This window comes from Bradysia coprophila, unplaced genomic scaffold (genome assembly GCF_014529535.1).
Source record: "Bradysia coprophila strain Holo2 unplaced genomic scaffold, BU_Bcop_v1 contig_476, whole genome shotgun sequence".
Classification (NCBI taxonomy): Eukaryota; Metazoa; Arthropoda; class Insecta; order Diptera; family Sciaridae; genus Bradysia; species Bradysia coprophila.
In genome coordinates, this window is record NW_023503727.1 from 291,252 (window position 1) to 308,472 (window position 17,221).

General features: G+C 35.6%; 2 protein-coding genes across 2 annotated transcripts in view; both read right to left on the minus strand.

The window, feature by feature from the left end:
- LOC119082581 overlaps positions 1-14,884 on the minus strand; it is a 38,943-nt gene extending 24,059 nt beyond the window's left edge. The window contains exon 1 of the mRNA XM_037192119.1: positions 14,504-14,884. Coding sequence (XP_037048014.1) covers positions 14,504-14,703 — 200 coding nt within the window. The 5' untranslated portion in view covers positions 14,704-14,884. The remainder of the gene's footprint in view (positions 1-14,503) is intronic.
- Positions 14,885-16,373: 1,489 nt separating this feature from the next.
- On the minus strand, positions 16,374-16,999 carry LOC119082583. Its single transcript, XM_037192121.1, has 2 exons — positions 16,958-16,999; positions 16,374-16,844 (listed from the first exon to the last, which is right to left on the minus strand). The coding sequence occupies exons 1-2, from the start codon at positions 16,989-16,991 to the stop codon at positions 16,408-16,410; spliced, it is 471 nt and encodes a 156-aa protein (XP_037048016.1). The 5' UTR covers positions 16,992-16,999; the 3' UTR covers positions 16,374-16,407.
- Between the last annotated feature and the right edge of the window lie 222 nt (positions 17,000-17,221).

Sequence of the window (17,221 nt, forward strand, 5' to 3'; positions counted from 1 at the left end):
AATTGTTATCAAAAAGATTTTTTTTATTTAATTCGCAAACGCTAGAACTAACAGTTCCAGAATAACCAAGTTTTGCTGATGTTTCATCTGTTATCGACAGCAAAGTCAAGAGTAAGCAAGGATCTACTGTTAATGTGATATTATACAGTAAAATGAATGGTTAACAAATGAAGTAAAAGATTTTGAAACACTTGACGATGATACTGTGAATTGAACAGACCTAAGTTTTACTTATTATTCTACTATACGCCCGCCGTTTCTGAAAGGTTAGAAGCTTCGTGTTTTAGTCCTTAACTCAAGCGAGAAGTTTCGTTAGGGGGACTTTTGTACAACTCAAAATATAGATGTAGATGTTACATCTTGGCACACCTTAAGAGTGATATCGCCAAAACATCGAACAAAATCAAACATTTTGGGACAAGGGGTCACGGATATTATTGAGTTATATCTTATTCGATTCGTTCAACTATTGCGAGTAAAGCGTGGTACTACGTTTTGTGAAATTTATTTTGTTGCAGACGATCGAGGTCATTGTTGAAGAATCAAAGTAGCACGATCAATTGAATAATAACTTAGTAGTACATTCAGTGGAACATTCAGAAAATTCTAAATTTACATTCAATAATAAACGATCCTTTCTCAACTCAACATCAAATTAGTTTCCAACCTCCAACAGGTTATGGGCCCAGTAGTGTTTATTAAATAGCTATTGATGACAAGACATAGAAACTAATTACATAAATCGTGCGTAACTTTGCATAGCAGTATAGCAAGACATTGTGGCATAGCAAGACGTAGCGGTATAGCAAGACATGGCATGGTAGCGTAGTACTGCACAGCAGCATAGTTCGGCATAGAAACGTAGTCTGGCATAGGAAACTAATCCAAGGATGTTCTTCCATAGTATGGTACTACTGAGGCTAGGCTATCTTGCCATACATACCATGTCATGGACTTGTGTCACTGCTAGCGGTCAAGGACTCAGAAAAATCCCCAATTTTTTCACCTAAAATCATTGATATCACCAACGGATCAACATGGGCCTGGCGGTGTGTATACTCAAAATATGCGTCTCTTCAAGGCCTACAAGGCTAGCCAAAAAAGTTTTTTCTCAAAATTATTTCCCTCGATTAATCCCAAGAAAATGATTTTGAGGCTCTTTTGGCAGACCCTTACTTCATGACCTAGATCGTCGACAACAAAATAAATTTCACCAAACATAGTACTACGTTTTACTGGCAGTAGTTCAACGAATCGAATGAGATATACCTCAATAATAACCGTGACCCCTTGTCCAAAAGCTGTTCGAAGATTTCGCGATATCACTCTTAATGTATAAGTGAAATGCAACATCTATATTATTTGCTGATCTACTAAAAGTTTACATTTTATTTATGGAAATGGGTCCAACAGTATAGTCGCAAGTTACTAATTTGACCAAAGGTTTCATCCAGTTTTATACAGTCATTACTCAGTACTTATCGTTATCAGGCATCATAAGCATCGATGTTTTCTAGATTTAACCACATCATCCACAATCAGTAAATTCATTAAATCTGACCCCTTTTCAATTATTTTCATATTAAATCTTGTACTTCAATAGTTTTCACATACAATTTCCTATAAAAGGCACATTAGCCCGATAGTAATCGCTTATTTTTCATTCCTGTTAATAACAGATGACGAAATAAAAATTGGAGTGAAAATACAGTCTTTTTCTTAGCAAAGAAACCGAACCTAATATCAGTTTTTTCTCTGTATCATTAAAAACCACTGTCCACCATTGCTCCAACCAATAGGCACTGCATAACATAGAAATGAAGCCATCCATGCTTAAGAATAAAAGCTCGGGGTATTTACGGAATTCGACTCTCGAATGTATTTATGTTTTGTTTAGCTTATTTAAATGTCGGAAATATCCAGCAACCGAAAGTTATTTGCATAAAATTTTACTCATATCAGTGGAAACGAAAATACACACAATCCTAGTTTAGTTAACGTAGGTAATGGAATTCACTCGTCATCTTATACAAATCCCACACACATAGCACCATGTACCTACACTAATTTATGTAAGTTATCTTCCCTATTCGAATTTAATGAAATTATGAGCACCACTTAAACCATGGATTATCATCATGTCAACCATTGGCATAATGCCATTTCGATTTCATTATACCTTTATCGTCTGTGTCGTTATGCTTTATGCTATACATACACCGTCAAAGTTAACTTTCTTTACGAATAAAGGTGGTTATACTTTCCAGTCAAATGGGATAAGATGATAATCAATCTCAAGTTTATTTATACGAAGGTTATCGCTAACTCTCCATATAGTTACGTGTAGTAAGGGATAGGAAAATAATAAAATTATCTGGATACTGCCTTTGATGACTATAATAGACGATACGCACATATATACTTAGTAGTTACAGCACAGCAGAGCTTTTGATGAATACATATGACGCCGGTAAATGTGCATGCTTTTACGGTTCGTTTGCGTAGAATGTTTTCTTGTCGAAGACGTGGTATAGAGAGGTTTAATAGACTAATTTATCAACCATTCACACCACATTGATGTTCTAAATTTTGGTATATGCGAGTGTACGAGAGTACAACGTAAATAATGTCTGGGGAGTTCGCAATGATATTGAATTCAGAAAATAATGGATCGAAAAAACACAGCAGAACATAAAGATATATGGACAGCAAGAGTGTACCTTTTACAACATCCAAACATTTCAAAAACAATTTATCTTTTGCTGATGTTCTAACAAATTTATGATGTCCCACATGACACTGTAATAGAAAATTCAAGAATTTTCTATATGTAATGGCGCTTTGTACAGCGAGGATGCGAGAATCATTCGTGAAAAATGAAGGTATTGTTGGTAATTTCTTCAATTTCTTTTTAGCCCCGTACGAAGTACAAAGGGGCTTATAGGATTACGATGCCGTGTGTAATTGATGGAATTCGAAGCAGACGGTAAGGGCAAAGTGTTTGCCTATGTTCATAGATGACGAATCCGCAATAAAAATTTTGTCTGTCCGTCTGTCCTTCTGTCCGTCTGTCCGTCTGTCCGTCACGTCGATATCTTGAGTAAATCAAATCCGATTTCAAAAAAAAAAAATTTCCCTGAAAGATAGTCAAAATAGTGAGGCTAAGTTCGAAGATGGGCATATTTGGGTCGGCCCTTCGTGAGTTAGGGCCGCCTAAGTGCTTTAAGGTCTTTTGGGGATATTTACGGCAAAAAAAACGATGGAAATGCAAATGAAACGGCAAAAGATAGGTATTGTCGATACCGATCCAGGAAAAAAAAGTTTATTAAAATCGGGTGAATGGCCCGTGAGTTAGGGCCCTAGAAGTGAAAGGCTACTCGGCCCTAAGTGTATTTTGCATATAACTCGAGTAAATTTCATCCTTTTTTCGTGATTTTTGTTTCCTTTGAAAGGTAATCGAAGCCCGAATATAATGTGGCGAAGAACGTTTTAAATTTGGGTCCTTGGACTGAGGCCGCTCCTCGGCCCTAAGTGTATTTTGCATATAAATCGAGTAAATCTCATCCAATTTTGCTAATTTTTGTCTTATATGAAAGGTAATTGAATACCGAATAGAATGTGGTTAGAAAAATGTTTGAAAATTAGGTCCTTGGACTGAGGCCGCTCCTCGGCCCTAAGTGTATTTTGCATATAACTCGAGTAAATTTGATCCGATTTTCCTAATTTTTGTTTCATTTGAAAAGTAATCGAACGAGGAATAGAATGTTGTTGAAAAAGAAATTGGATTAAATAAAATTGGACTAAGGCCGCTACTCGGCCCTAAGTGTATTTTGCATATAACTCGAGTAAATTTCATCCGTTTTTCCTAATTTTCGTTTCATTTAAAAGGTAATTGAACATCGAATAGAATGTTGTTGAAAAAAAAATAAATTTGGGTCCTTGGACTAAGGCCTCTCCACGGCCCTAAGTGTGTTTTGCATATAACTCGAGTAAATTTGATCCGATTTTCCTAAATTTTGTTTCATTTGAAAGGTAATCGAACACCAAATAGAATGTTGTTGGAAAAAAAAATTGGGTCCTTGGACTAATCCCGCTACTCGGCCCTAAGTGTATTTTGCATATATCTCGAGTAAATTTCGTCCGATTTTCCTAATTTTTGTTTCATTTGGAAGGTAATCGAAGGCCGAATATAATGATGTTGAAAAAAAATTAAATTTGGGTCGTTGGACTAAGGCCGTAACTAGGCCTTAGGCCTCTCAATAAATTAAAATTTTAGGTCAACTTGAAATTTGTGTTACATTTGAAAGGAACGTCGTACGGGGCTTCGTAATTGCGCTATGCGCAATTTGTAAGATGTACACATTTCATAATAATTTGACTTCAACTAGGGTGACAGACGCACTAGGGTCACGTGCGCAATAGATGTACGGGTTCGTACGGGGCTCAGTCGCAGCAAACGCTCCGACTGTGCTGACGGCTCGTTTTTTTAGTAAATTTTCAGAGCAAACCTAAGTTTTATTTTGTTAATATGACCGTCAGTCATGTCACAGCATCCATATACTGTTTCTAAATAAAATAACGTGAATGATAGTATACCCCACATTTACCGTTTGTGTTGATCCTCCCGAGAATTCATATCAAAAATGAAAACAGAGGATGTTCCAGACATGTTTCTCAAACAACACAGAAACGTAATATCTTTTTTGAATGGAGATGCAACTGAAAACTGTTTTGATAATAAATTCTAAATGAAATATACAGCCGATTGGTTGGTGAGGGGGTTTTCTTTGGAAAGTTTTTTTCTTGACGAGAAACTTTGCTGCAGCTCACATGAATACAATAATACACCGGAAACTGTCATGGTAACGAAATAACGATGAAATATATCGGAAAACAAACGATGAAAAAAGAAATTGTTTTTATGAAACGAGTGAGAAATTTCCTTCGTGTGTAATATATAACATCTTGCCGCTTACCTGCGTAAAATGAAAAGGATCTCGCAAGGGAAAAGGATTTTTAACCCTTTGGAGACAGCAAGTGTATCGCAATAAAATCATTAAGAATGAATTTGGCAAGGTATCGAACTAAAAGTTGAATTATTTCGCCAATAAACAGACGATTTATTTGGAGGTGTGCAGGTTTGTAGTGCTTAGAAAGACGCTGCGAAACATATCCAAAAAAGGTCGAAAGGTCCGAGAAAATTTAACTACGTCGGAGAACTCGTAAGGGCTCCTCTGCCGCCATAAAGCCACTAAAAAACGAAAAACCCATCAGAATAATAAAAAATACATTCGTCTCTACCCACGCGTGTTTGGTATCGTTGGAAAGTGGAGACCCGTAGTAACGCGGGCTGATAGGTTTTTTAGTGGCTTTATGACGGCAGAGGAGCCCTTAGAAGTTCTCAGACGTATTTAAATTTTCTCAATTTCATGTCACAACCTTGGACAGCGACGGCATCCGTAGTATCGTTGGACTCCTGGTGGACTACTCTCTACTATCCATTGTCAAACTTGTTTGGTCGCTGCTGTCCAAGAGATTCCGAAACCGAAAACCAGCTACTGATTTTCAATGTCTAGCGCTTCCATATACGGCACGGTGCGGTTGAACAACTTTTTTTTCGAAAAGTTTGTAAACATGGGGTTTTCTTGTTAAAAATAATTGGGGTGATCCTAACGATTATTTTTCTCCTAAATTTAAAATGTTTTGCACGGGCCTTCTCGAGAAAAATTGATTTATCTTAAAAAAATGAGTCAAAAATGGACCTTTGTGAAATGTTTTCTACTAGGAAAGCTCGTTAATGTATTTTTTTGGTTTTATAAGCACAATTTTAAGAAGTGAAGATTAAAACCTTTACAACGGTACCTTACACACCATATTCGAACCTTTGATATATGATTCGAATCCCGTTTTCGACGAACTGTAAGGAAATTTAGATGGTTATGTGGGTTTTCCCGGTATTTTTTTTAGCTAATAGGTCCGAGCTATTTCTTTTAATTGTTTCATAAAGATGACATCCATACCTTTCGATTGATACCAAACAAGACATATAAGGACTCGACTAAGGGAGCCGGAACTGATTTCCTCTCGAGAAATAATGATTTTTTATGAAATAATGGAACTCGGTAAGGTGTTTTACAGCAGGAAATCTCATTAATTCAATTTTTTAGGTTTCTTATTACTTTTGCAAGAGAAAGAGACTCTAACCTTCACAACAGTACCCTACACACGCTGTTTAAACTTTTGGATCAGAAGTAGGATCACTTTCTTCGAGCAGTTTTAAGGGAGTTACAAACATTTTGCAACAAAAGAAAGTTGGTTTTATGCAAAAATTTACTTTGAATTCACTTTGAATTTAAATCGTTTTGGGAAAAATACAAGGTGGATCCATCTATCGGCAATTATTCTAAGCGACTTTTTCAGGCTGTTTCTGAAATCAATTCCTTTCATATATAAAACAAGGAGAAGAGATTTATATTTTCGTTTATTTAAATATATTGAGAATGGACAATAAATACTAAATTTTTGCATAAAACCAACTTTTTTTGTTGCAAAATGTTTGTAACTCCCTTAAAACTGCTCGAAGAAAGTGATCCTACTTCTGATCCAAAAGTTTAAACAGCGTGTGTAGGGTACTGTTGTGAAGGTTAGAGTCTCTTTTTCTTGCAAAAGTAATAAGAAACCTAAAAAAATGAATTAATGAGATTTCCTGCTGTAAAACACCTTACCGAGTTCCATTATTTCATAAAAAATCATTATTTCTCGAGAGGAAATCAGTTCCGGCTCCCTTAGTCGAGTCCTTATATGTCTTGTTTGGTATCAATCGAAAGGTATGGATGTCATCTTTATGAAACAATTAAAAGAAATAGCTCGGACCTATTAGCTAAAAAAAATACCGGGAAAACCCACATAACCATCTAAATTTCCTTACAGTTCGTCGAAAACGGGATTCGAATCATATATCAAAGGTTCGAATATGGTGTGTAAGGTACCGTTGTAAAGGTTTTAATCTTCACTTCTTAAAATTGTGCTTATAAAACCAAAAAAATACATTAACGAGCTTTCCTAGTAGAAAACATTTCACAAAGGTCCATTTTTGACTCATTTTTTTAAGATAAATCAACTTTTCTCGAGAAGGTCCGTGCAAAACATTTTAAATTTAGGAGAAAAATAATCGTTAGGATCACCCCAATCATTTTTAACAAGAAAACCCCATGTTTACGAACTTTTCGAAAAAAAGTTGTTCAACCGCACCGTGACGGACCTTTCGACCTTTTTTGGATATGTATCGCAGCGTCTTTATAAGCACTACCTGCACACTTCCAAATAAATCGTCTGTTTATTGACGAAATAATTCAACTTTTAGTTCACAAATAAATATTATTCAACATGCGACACAGCTCACTTTTACAACTCTACTGCCAAAAACAAAAAGACAACCAGAAAAAAGTTGTTCCACAAAATTGTCAGGGGAGACTAACAATTCTATAGAGCCATCAATCAGTCGGATCGGGTGTGGCTTGAATTTCATTTTCATATAAGCTGGATGAAGATTTCGCAAATTTATTCTTAAATCTGTTACTTCATTTGTGCGAAGTAGGCGAAATATCTCCTAGTGTTTGATACAATAATCTATTACTTCGATATTTTAACATACACATCGTTATATAAAGGCCAACAAGCTAGAGCTCATCTTTCATTTTTCTCGACAATGTTGATAGCAAATGATTGTTCACATAAAATTTTCCAACTGAAGTGGTTTCTGTGTTCCATTTACCGTGTACACGAGTTAGCTTTTAACATAGTGCAGTCGACATTTTTCTTTTTCTATTTTTGAAGAACAGTTATAGCTGAAAAGAAGTTCTCAGGTTGTGCACATAAACATACAGAAGAAGAGGCAGTTTGATCTCCATAATCAGTGGATTAAAGTAAATCTACTGGTTTAATTCGACTCTTGCGAATCTTAATAAAAAAGAAATTTCGGGAATACTTTAGCATAAATGTAACGGTTTTCACAATGCAAGCGCTAGGATTTTTCAAAGTATGTTAGCGCAATGCCAGACACCATAGTATGATTTGATTGGAGAACTCACTTCCAACCTTTTATTAACGTGACTTCCGAGCCACACCTCGAAATATGCAAATATTCTCTGTGGAAAGTTAGGTGCTTAATTAAGACGAATCTACTCATGGCTTAATTGTTGCCTACATTTTGGGGGGGCATAATTATTATTATTTTGATGATAATTTTGGACTCGCATCTTTTTTCGAAATAGTACGTTCATCGTTTGGTATTAAAATGTGTTAGCTCTCAGTAAACATTTTAATGTTTGTGATGATGTAACCTAACTCCAAGAAAACTCAAAATATCTGTCAATTTTCGTGAAATATTGAGTTTTCTCGGACTGAGGTTACATCACCACAAACATTCTAATGTTTCCTGAAAGCTAACACATTTTAATACCAAACGATGAGCGTACTTTTTCCAAAGAGGATGCGAGTCCAAAATTTTAGTTTATGTCGAATTCCCGGTGGCAGATAGTAAAAGACAGAGCAGATTTTCTATGAACTGGTTTCTATTGAACGACTTAACAAAGTGAAAAGAAAAAAGATATTTGATCGCAAGGCTTACTACACTTCGAACATCGAATACTAGATTAGTGTAAATTACCTAGTCCAACACCCCCGCTTAATTTACATAAACAAAAAAAAATAGTTCTCGATGATTTTGATTAAAAATTCCAGATTTCAAAATTCCATTACTTCTTTCCGTTCCCATAATTATATTCCATTTCCACATTGCTTCCATTTCCATCCGTTTCCGATTTCCATTTCCGATTTCCATTTAAAGATCACAACGTCCATCACTCAGATTTGCTGAAGTCTTGTTCTGATACGAATTTCCATTTTGACCATTGTTATCGTTGTAAGAGTTTTGACCTTGCCATTTATTTGTATTTCCATTATACAGACTTGGACATTCCCGTTTCTTGTGTCCTACTATACCGCAGTTATGACATTGGAACCTTAATGTATTCATAGCAGTCGGCGCGTAATCACTGGTAAATGTTCCGTTCCTGTTTTGTATATTTCTCTTCCCATACTCATCCAACAGACGACTCTTCACAAATTCCATGTTGAGCGTATCCGGATGAAGTGTTTCCAACGATGTTACAAGGGAATCGTATGACTTAGGCTTTGTGAGTAATAATTGACAAATTACATCAATTTCTTCCAGATGCGCTCCAATTCCTTTCAATTCACGAATGATGTTATCGAATTCCAGAAGGTGCTTTTTTATATCACCAATTCCGTCGTATTTCAAAGTAAATAAACATTTTCGGTGTATCGATTGGCCGGCGACGCTATTTCTTTCGAATACTGACTTGAGAGCGTCGTAGATGTCTTTTGCCGTCGACTTATCCTTAATGTACTCTAATTGACTGTCCGCAATGTGTTCAATCAGCAGAGACTTGCATAGTTTTTCTTTCTTTAAATGCTCTCTGTATCCTCGATCGTTCTCATGTATCGTAATTACTTCCAAATGTTCCTCGACATATTCCATTAAATCTTTCTCTTCCAACACTGCATGCATCCGGTATTTCCAGTTATTGTAATTTGTTCCATCGAATTGAAAACGTTTCACATTCCCTTCTTTTTCTGCCATGCTTTTGCGTTCCTGGGCCCATAACCTTTTAGTTTCCGTCGAATTCCCGATGGCAGATAGTAAAAGACAGAGCAGATTTTCTATGAACTGGTTTCTATTGAACGACTTAACAAAGTGAAAAGAAAAAAGATATTTGATCGCAAGGCTTACTACACTTCGAACATCGAATACTAGATTAGTGTAAATTACCTAATCCAACACAAAATTATCATCAAAATAATAATAATTTTGCCCCGAAATGTAGGCAATAATTTAGCCATGTGTAGATTCCTCTTAAATTGATATCTAGCCAAATGTATCCGCCAAACACGCCTACAACTCTTTAAATTATGAAGCTTGAGTGAATTTTACTAATCCAACATAATCGCTAGAAAAATTCCATGTGGAATTGTCTGACACGGGAATCGAGCCCAGATCATTTTTGTGGAAGGAAAATTCGTAACCACTGAGCTATCCCGTCCGAAAGTTTAATTTTTTATTGTGCATGTTATAGTGGCATTCACTTTTTTTTAAATGCAAACGTATTGCTATGTAATCGATTGATCTACTACTTCTTTTGTTTAAAGTCTCACTGATCAACGCTAATATCACTTGTTTTGGTCGTCATATTCGATAACAGAGATGGCCAGACGGGTAGTCGCTTTCAACGAAAGTTAGGACATTTCTTACAAAACGACGGTCTCGAGCCAGAGGGTCGGGAAAGTACAGACCAGAATTCCGAATTATTTAGTAGAAAAAATTCTGATCATAAAAACCAAAAGACTTGAGTGAAAACTATATTGTACGTGATATAACCGAACCAGTCACAATAAATAAAAGGAAAATATGAAACCAAAATAAATTCTAATTCTATAAGCCACTGATTCATATCAACAACATGAACATATATTATATTCAAAAATACTGAGCTTATTTCGAGTATATTTTGCTATTTTGGTGCTAATTTAATACACTTTCGCCATACGATCGAATATACTAAAATATAATATGAAAAGAAATGAAAAATCATATGAATATTCATCAAGCCTGATATAAGTGGTATATAGCCGCGCTTATGACCGCACAATCGAAAATCTTTTAATAAATCAAAACGCAATATTCGAATTAATTGTGTGTGTTATAAAATCGCGTTGTTTTGTTTTCGGCTATTCAAAACGTTTCGAATTCAAGTTCGAATTCAATGTTTTTAATGTTTTTTATGTTAATAATAAAGTGTGTGTTATAAAGATTAGCACGAAAACATAGCGGGTATTTTGCCAAAAAAGAAATATTTGCTATGACTGTGACGCGCACGAGGCGATGGTGGGCAAGCTGTAAGGTTATGGGAATGCTTGAAATGTTTGGAAGCTAAAACTCAAATGTAATAGATTTTTGTATGAATTTCGCCATAAAACCATGTACCTATGGCAGTGCTCTATTTTTTGTGAACCAACTTCAGTCCTATGATATTTTACCAGAGGGAAGTTATTTGACAAGAAAAAAGAGCGCAAAGAATGAAGGCCAACTGAGGATTCCTATTGCCTTAGAATAGGGTGCATTTTGTACTGTTGCTTGCTAGAGAATGCTATGATCCGATCATAGAGTTATTCTCGGGAGATGCAGGGAAAATACACAGTATCGATGTAGAGCCGTTGAATTTCGCGATAGCTTAATTTCATAAAGTTGAGTAATCTCGCTGGTTTTGCATTAGCAGTTTGAATCTGTCAGAAATGGCCTGTCATCTGTTTGTTACATCTAATGAAGTAAGAGATTTTTCATAATCTGTTGTCAAACGAAGTAACAAATGACACCTTGATGGGTGATGTCACAGCACTGCTTCTAGCATTAACGCTCGTATGTCAGACGTCAAAAAGCATACAAATTTTCTATTTTCAATGCTTGGAGCGATGCTATGGTGATATTAATGCCGTTCTGTAAAAGGTTAATTAGAATGATTCAAAATGTTTTTTCATATGCAATTCGCCAGATATTAAACTGAAATATTAATAAGGTTGCACGAATGCAGAGAATGATGAACCGATTAAGAATTCGAGCGTGTTTCGATTTTAATTGAAAGTTTTTCCTTCAAAGCGTTTCTTTATGTAGGTCATTGCTTTTTGCGTGCAAAATCCAAACAAAAGTAATCAAACTAACAACTTCATTACGCCACGTATGTTGTTTTGGTAACATGTTTCACACAAAAAAAAAAGAAAAGAAAATCTGAACAGCAATTTTCGTGAGGACAGACAAATAATGTGTGAAAGCAAAAGTGTTTAACTAGGCGTTGTCATGCTTCGTTGGTAGATAATTGAGATAGAAAAATTAAGTTTTGAGTACTACGTAGCTCTGAATTGGTGAATTATTACCACTGCTCTTCCATTAAATTAACTAGCCATTTCGCGTTCCTACATCTTCTTTCATTAAAATAGCATAGATGTAAACTGAACAGAAATTGTTCTTATTATTCGTATCCGGGATATCTGCGAATTATATTTTCTTAAAACTAATGACCTGTCTAGTCCGAACAGCATACTTTTAACATTACCACAAATTTACCAGTTTCATGTAGCTAAAATATCTTTTGAAAGTAAAATTTACTAAATTCCAACGACAATTGAGACTCAACGGCCCTCCTGTCCAGGCTAAAACAGGGTTCGAAAATCAAACTCAACTCAACTTTTCTGACATCAAATCAATCTTGATCTACAAAATTGTGAAAACGCCTCTTCATCTGTTATCAATAACGACGGCAAAAATAGCAATGAAAGTAGAGAACAGGTATGGTCGATCGCCGAATTCGTCTTAAACGCACTCACATTTTATGTCAAAATAATATGAAAATGAGTGCGTTTGAGTACGAAAATCAAATTTTTATGTCCTCCGGATGGACAATAGACCATACCTGTTTTACACTTTCATTGAAAAATAGGAAGTGAGTTGAGGAGGTTGTTCTCTTATACAACAAAACGTCCAGTAAAACTATTGAAGTACAAGATGTGATCATTTAAACAAAAGAAGTAACAGATTTGATATACCAACCGTCTGTTTAAAGATTAAGTGAATATCAAAGTTTCCTAATTGCACAGAAAATTGTATTTCGTGTCTCAACGTACCCAGATCATCAACGGAAATTTTTCCAGCAGAGTACAAGTGGGAATTAGTCAAAGAAACGTTACACATCGATGCTATGGATAACGATCTCTGTAATAAAATTCAAATAACGCGAGGGATGTTATTAACTCTCTGACATTCCCTTCAATCATCCTAATGTAAAACGCCTGAAACCATTATTGATTGACGACAAGATATCTGTATGAATCCAGCCAGTGAAAGTTTGACTGCTCAAACATGTCAACTTCAAACGAAACTTTTTCGAGATTCGGAAATGAACATTAAACTCGATGAGAGGGATTCTTTTGAAAAACAGAATCTTGAAATCGGACGCATTTTCCATTGGACTTTTTTATATGTGCCCAGTAAGGTATTCGACCCCAGATGCCAAAACCACTTTCAAAAAAATTCTTCGAATCTTGTGTGGCTAGTGGGAGGTGATCGAAAACTGAAAACATGCACTTTTCTTACAAAAATTTCTCCAGTTACACGAGCCGTACAGGGTCGTGTGGGGTGTCATTAGAAAGGTAATTGCATGTGCTAATGGGAAAAATAGGGTCTTGTTGGGTTTAAAATTCATCCACACTGAGATATGTGCAGTTGAAGTTTTCAACCGAAAAAAGACTGACAACTTACACTTTTCTTACAGAAATTTCTCGAGGTACACGAAACGTACATGGTCGTGTGGGGTGTCATTTGAAAGGTAATTGCATGTACTTTTAGGAAAAATAGAGCTTACAGAAGTTTGGTAGCATCTTCGATGAGTTATGTGAAGTTGAAATGTTTAAGTGCTTATATTGCATCGAAGATGCTACCAAACTTCTGTAAGCTCTATTTTTCCTAAAAGTACATGCAATTACCTTTCAAATGACACCCCACACGACTATGTACGTTTCATGTACCTCGAGAAATTTCTGTAAGAAAAGTGCAAGTTGTCAGTCTTTTTTCGGCTGAAAACTTCAACTGCACATATCTCAGTGTGGATGAATTTTAAACCCAACAAGACCCTATTTTTCCCATTAGTACATGCAATTACCTTTCTAATGACACCCCACACGACCCTGTACGGCTAGTGTAACTGGAGAAATTTTTGTAAGAAAAGTGCAAATTTTCGGCTTTCGATCATCTTTCACCAGCCATAAAAGCTTCGAAGAATTTTTTTGAGAGTGGTTTTGGCTTCTAGGGTCGAAGTCCTTTCTAGGCACATATAAAAAAGTCCACTGGAAAATGCGTCCGATTTCGGTAGGGTGTTTTTCAAAAGAATCCCTCTGAAGACGGTGTTACTCTTCAATATATCTTTTGTGTGTTCTTTAGTCAGTCAAAAACTTATCCAATAAAAACGACGTTACTCATTCAATTCAACACGTCTTTTCTCTGTGTTTCGTGTATACACTTAAAAAAAGAACTTTGTTTCACTTTGTATATGAGTCGGTGAATCTATCCTACGATTTAACTAATTACACAAATCTAAAAACAATTACATTAGCGCATCGAATTGCCAAAATATTTAAATGAGACCCATGGTGTGTACATATAGCATACACACGACAAGATCTATGTACCATCGTTCGCTTGAATTATACATGATTACATACCTTTTGCTATATGGGAAATCAATTTCGAAAGAAAAATAAAGTTAGATAAAAGAAAGGAAAATTAAATGTCGATCAAAGTTTTGATGTGTTTTTCCTCTTGATTTGAGACAAGGATGTTTTAACACGACAAAAAAAAATTAATTGTAAAACTAACCTCCGTCGGCTGGGCATTAGTCTAGGATTTCCAGATATTGTTGAAATTGGTGTCACACTAAATTCGGGGGTAGAAAATTGCAATTTTTTCGCATTCGCTCTTTTCGGCTTCGGTGTTGTGCACAATGCGCCCGGAATTTGTTTTGTGGTGAGTGGTTCCATTTCAATGTTATCATTACGATTATTAGAACTTAAGGCCATATTTTTTCACTTAAAACTTATTGGCTAAGGAATTTTCCTTATTTCCTTCTGTTACACACAATAAACAACTAAGTTAACCAAACGACTAACACTTTCCCTTTGTGGATAATTTTTGTCACGATTTTTCTTTTGGTACGGATTTTCGCTTGAGTCTTTCCAATTTGCAGTCTAGACGTATACTGAATACGAATTTTCTTTTTCATTCTACTTTATACTTTAGATGAGCCCTTTTCGTTTCAGTGTGGAACAAATACATCGGTGAATGTTTTATGTGCATACTCACACACACATTTAAATATCTCTTATCATTTCGAAAGAAAAACATCGTTAAAGAGTGATTAGTTCGCTCATGCATGTATGCGGGAAAATTTTTGCCCACATTTTCACGAGTTACTCATACAAATACACGATAATTCTCTGAACGGTATAAAATGTCAATATGAGAAAGTGTTGGTTGGATAATATGGTTTAGACTTAAAAACGAACTGGGAAATTTTCCATTTTTTCTATTTTTGAGCTCGATTTTCTTTCACAGTTGTGAGTTCAAACGGTTCAAACTAACCTGTGAGCACTAACCATCACGAAATTATGTGTGCATATGGTTACAATAAGTGTCAAACAGCATTTCGTTTAGCATTGAACTGAAGGACTTTTCGAGACAAATTCAAAGTGGCCTAATGACTGCATCTTTTGCTTGATTGACGCTGGCAGGAGGTATGATGTCAAATCAATTTGCTCATATTGCTTCGCATGCTTTGCGATATTAGGAACATTAAGTTCGGCACTGTAATGCAGCATCATATTGTCTGATGACTTGAACCTGCGCTGTAGTGCAAGAGAACAAGTGTGTATGGATTCTCAATACCATGGCAAAAATGATAATGTGTGGCGGATACCACGTGCTGTGAAGTAATTGTCGAATATAAAACATAAACAGACACACAATGCACAGTTTTCATAGATGGTAAGACATAATAACAGTAAGGTGCGAATCAGTTGTAACATCAGATGCAGTTGTATGTGCACAATTAAAAGTACAATTTATTGTATCCGATTAAGCTTCTTCATTATACAATTACGAAGTCTGTTACTACCAGGGCCTACTTTTTAGAAACTTTTAGAGAAAATCGAGAAAATCAAGAAACTTTGAGAAATTCAAGAAACTTCGAGAAATTCAAGAAACTTCGAGAAATATTTCTTGAATTTCTCAAAGTTTCTTGATTTTCTCGAATTCGAGAAATTTCAAGAAATTCCAGAAAATTTAAGAAATTCGAGAAACTTTGAGAAATTCAAGAAACTTCGAGAAACTAATTTCTCGAGTTTCTTGAAGTTTCTCGAATTTCTCGAATTCGAGAAATTTTAAGAAATTCCAGAAAATTTGAGAAATTCAAGAAATTAGTTTCCAAAAAGTAGGCCCTGGTTACTACTCATGTTGGAAGTAAATGCCTCCTAGAGTTTCCTACAAAATCTTTTACTTCATTAAGTTTAACATACAGTGTATGTCATACACTCAGCTACATAAACAAACACGAACTAGAGTTCACTGCTTATTATTGTCGACTTTGCGGACAACAGATGACTTTAAGACTTCCTATTTTTCGCTCTTTTTGAATCTTTTATACAAACCTCCAAGGCATCAATGAACGAACACATTGCAAATAAAACACAAAACAATGAAGAAACAAAATTTATCAAGAAATCCAATTAGAACATCGGATGCAAATTCTTACTTTTCGAAAGTGATGGGACCTCCTGAATCACGTCCCAATGTTCCACAATTTTGCCATCCTTCACACGGAAAATGTCTATTACAGCCCACGACTCGTTATTATCGCCAGTCATTTTTACGTGAAGCCAAACCATATCTTTATTGACGGCTGTGTGACGAATGTCAAGAGGTTCTTGTTTCTCTGTGGCACCACTTATCGACAGAATTAAATCTTTGAGTGGTTGTTGACCGTCGTCGACATTCGGATTATGTTGAATGTAATCGCTGCTGATGTATCTGTCTACGGCGGTGATATCATTGAGAACGAAAGCTTCTTTGTAAAATAAGAGCACTGTCCTCAAATTGTCTTCTTCAATCTTAGTTTTCGCAATGCACTCGTCGGCTGTAATAGCGAGATTAGATGGGAACACAGCTGTGAATAGAAAATGCTCCAAATTAGGTGTTTAACTTGCTTAATTCCATAATTTGATGGGTCTCAAATATGGGAAAATGATCCAAAAGACAAGAACGCGAATGGGAACTTACCAAAAGCAATAAAAATGATAGCAGCAGCGTTCATGGCTACAGCTTGCGACAGACTATTTCTGAAAAATGATATTTTCGAGGTTCAAGGTAAAACAGGTCTTCGGCAGTAAAGAATGTGACGCAAGTAGCTGGCACTTGGATCCGTAATAAAAATGAACTTGTTACTTTATTGTGTAAAATAAACGTTAACAGTAGTGACAGTTGGGATCAAAAGTCGGTCTATTTCATCTGTCAAAGTGACGTTTTATTTTTCTATAAGTCTCT

Bases quoted from the DNA above. Each gene is read 5' to 3' on its own strand.
- LOC119082583 (XM_037192121.1), bottom strand. From the start codon at position 16,991: ATGAACGCTGCTGCTATCATTTTTATTGCTTTTG. The intron at 16,845-16,957 runs GTAAGTTCCCAT...TTCTATTCACAG, and splicing joins TATCATTTTTATTGCTTTTG to CTGTGTTCCCATCTAATCTC.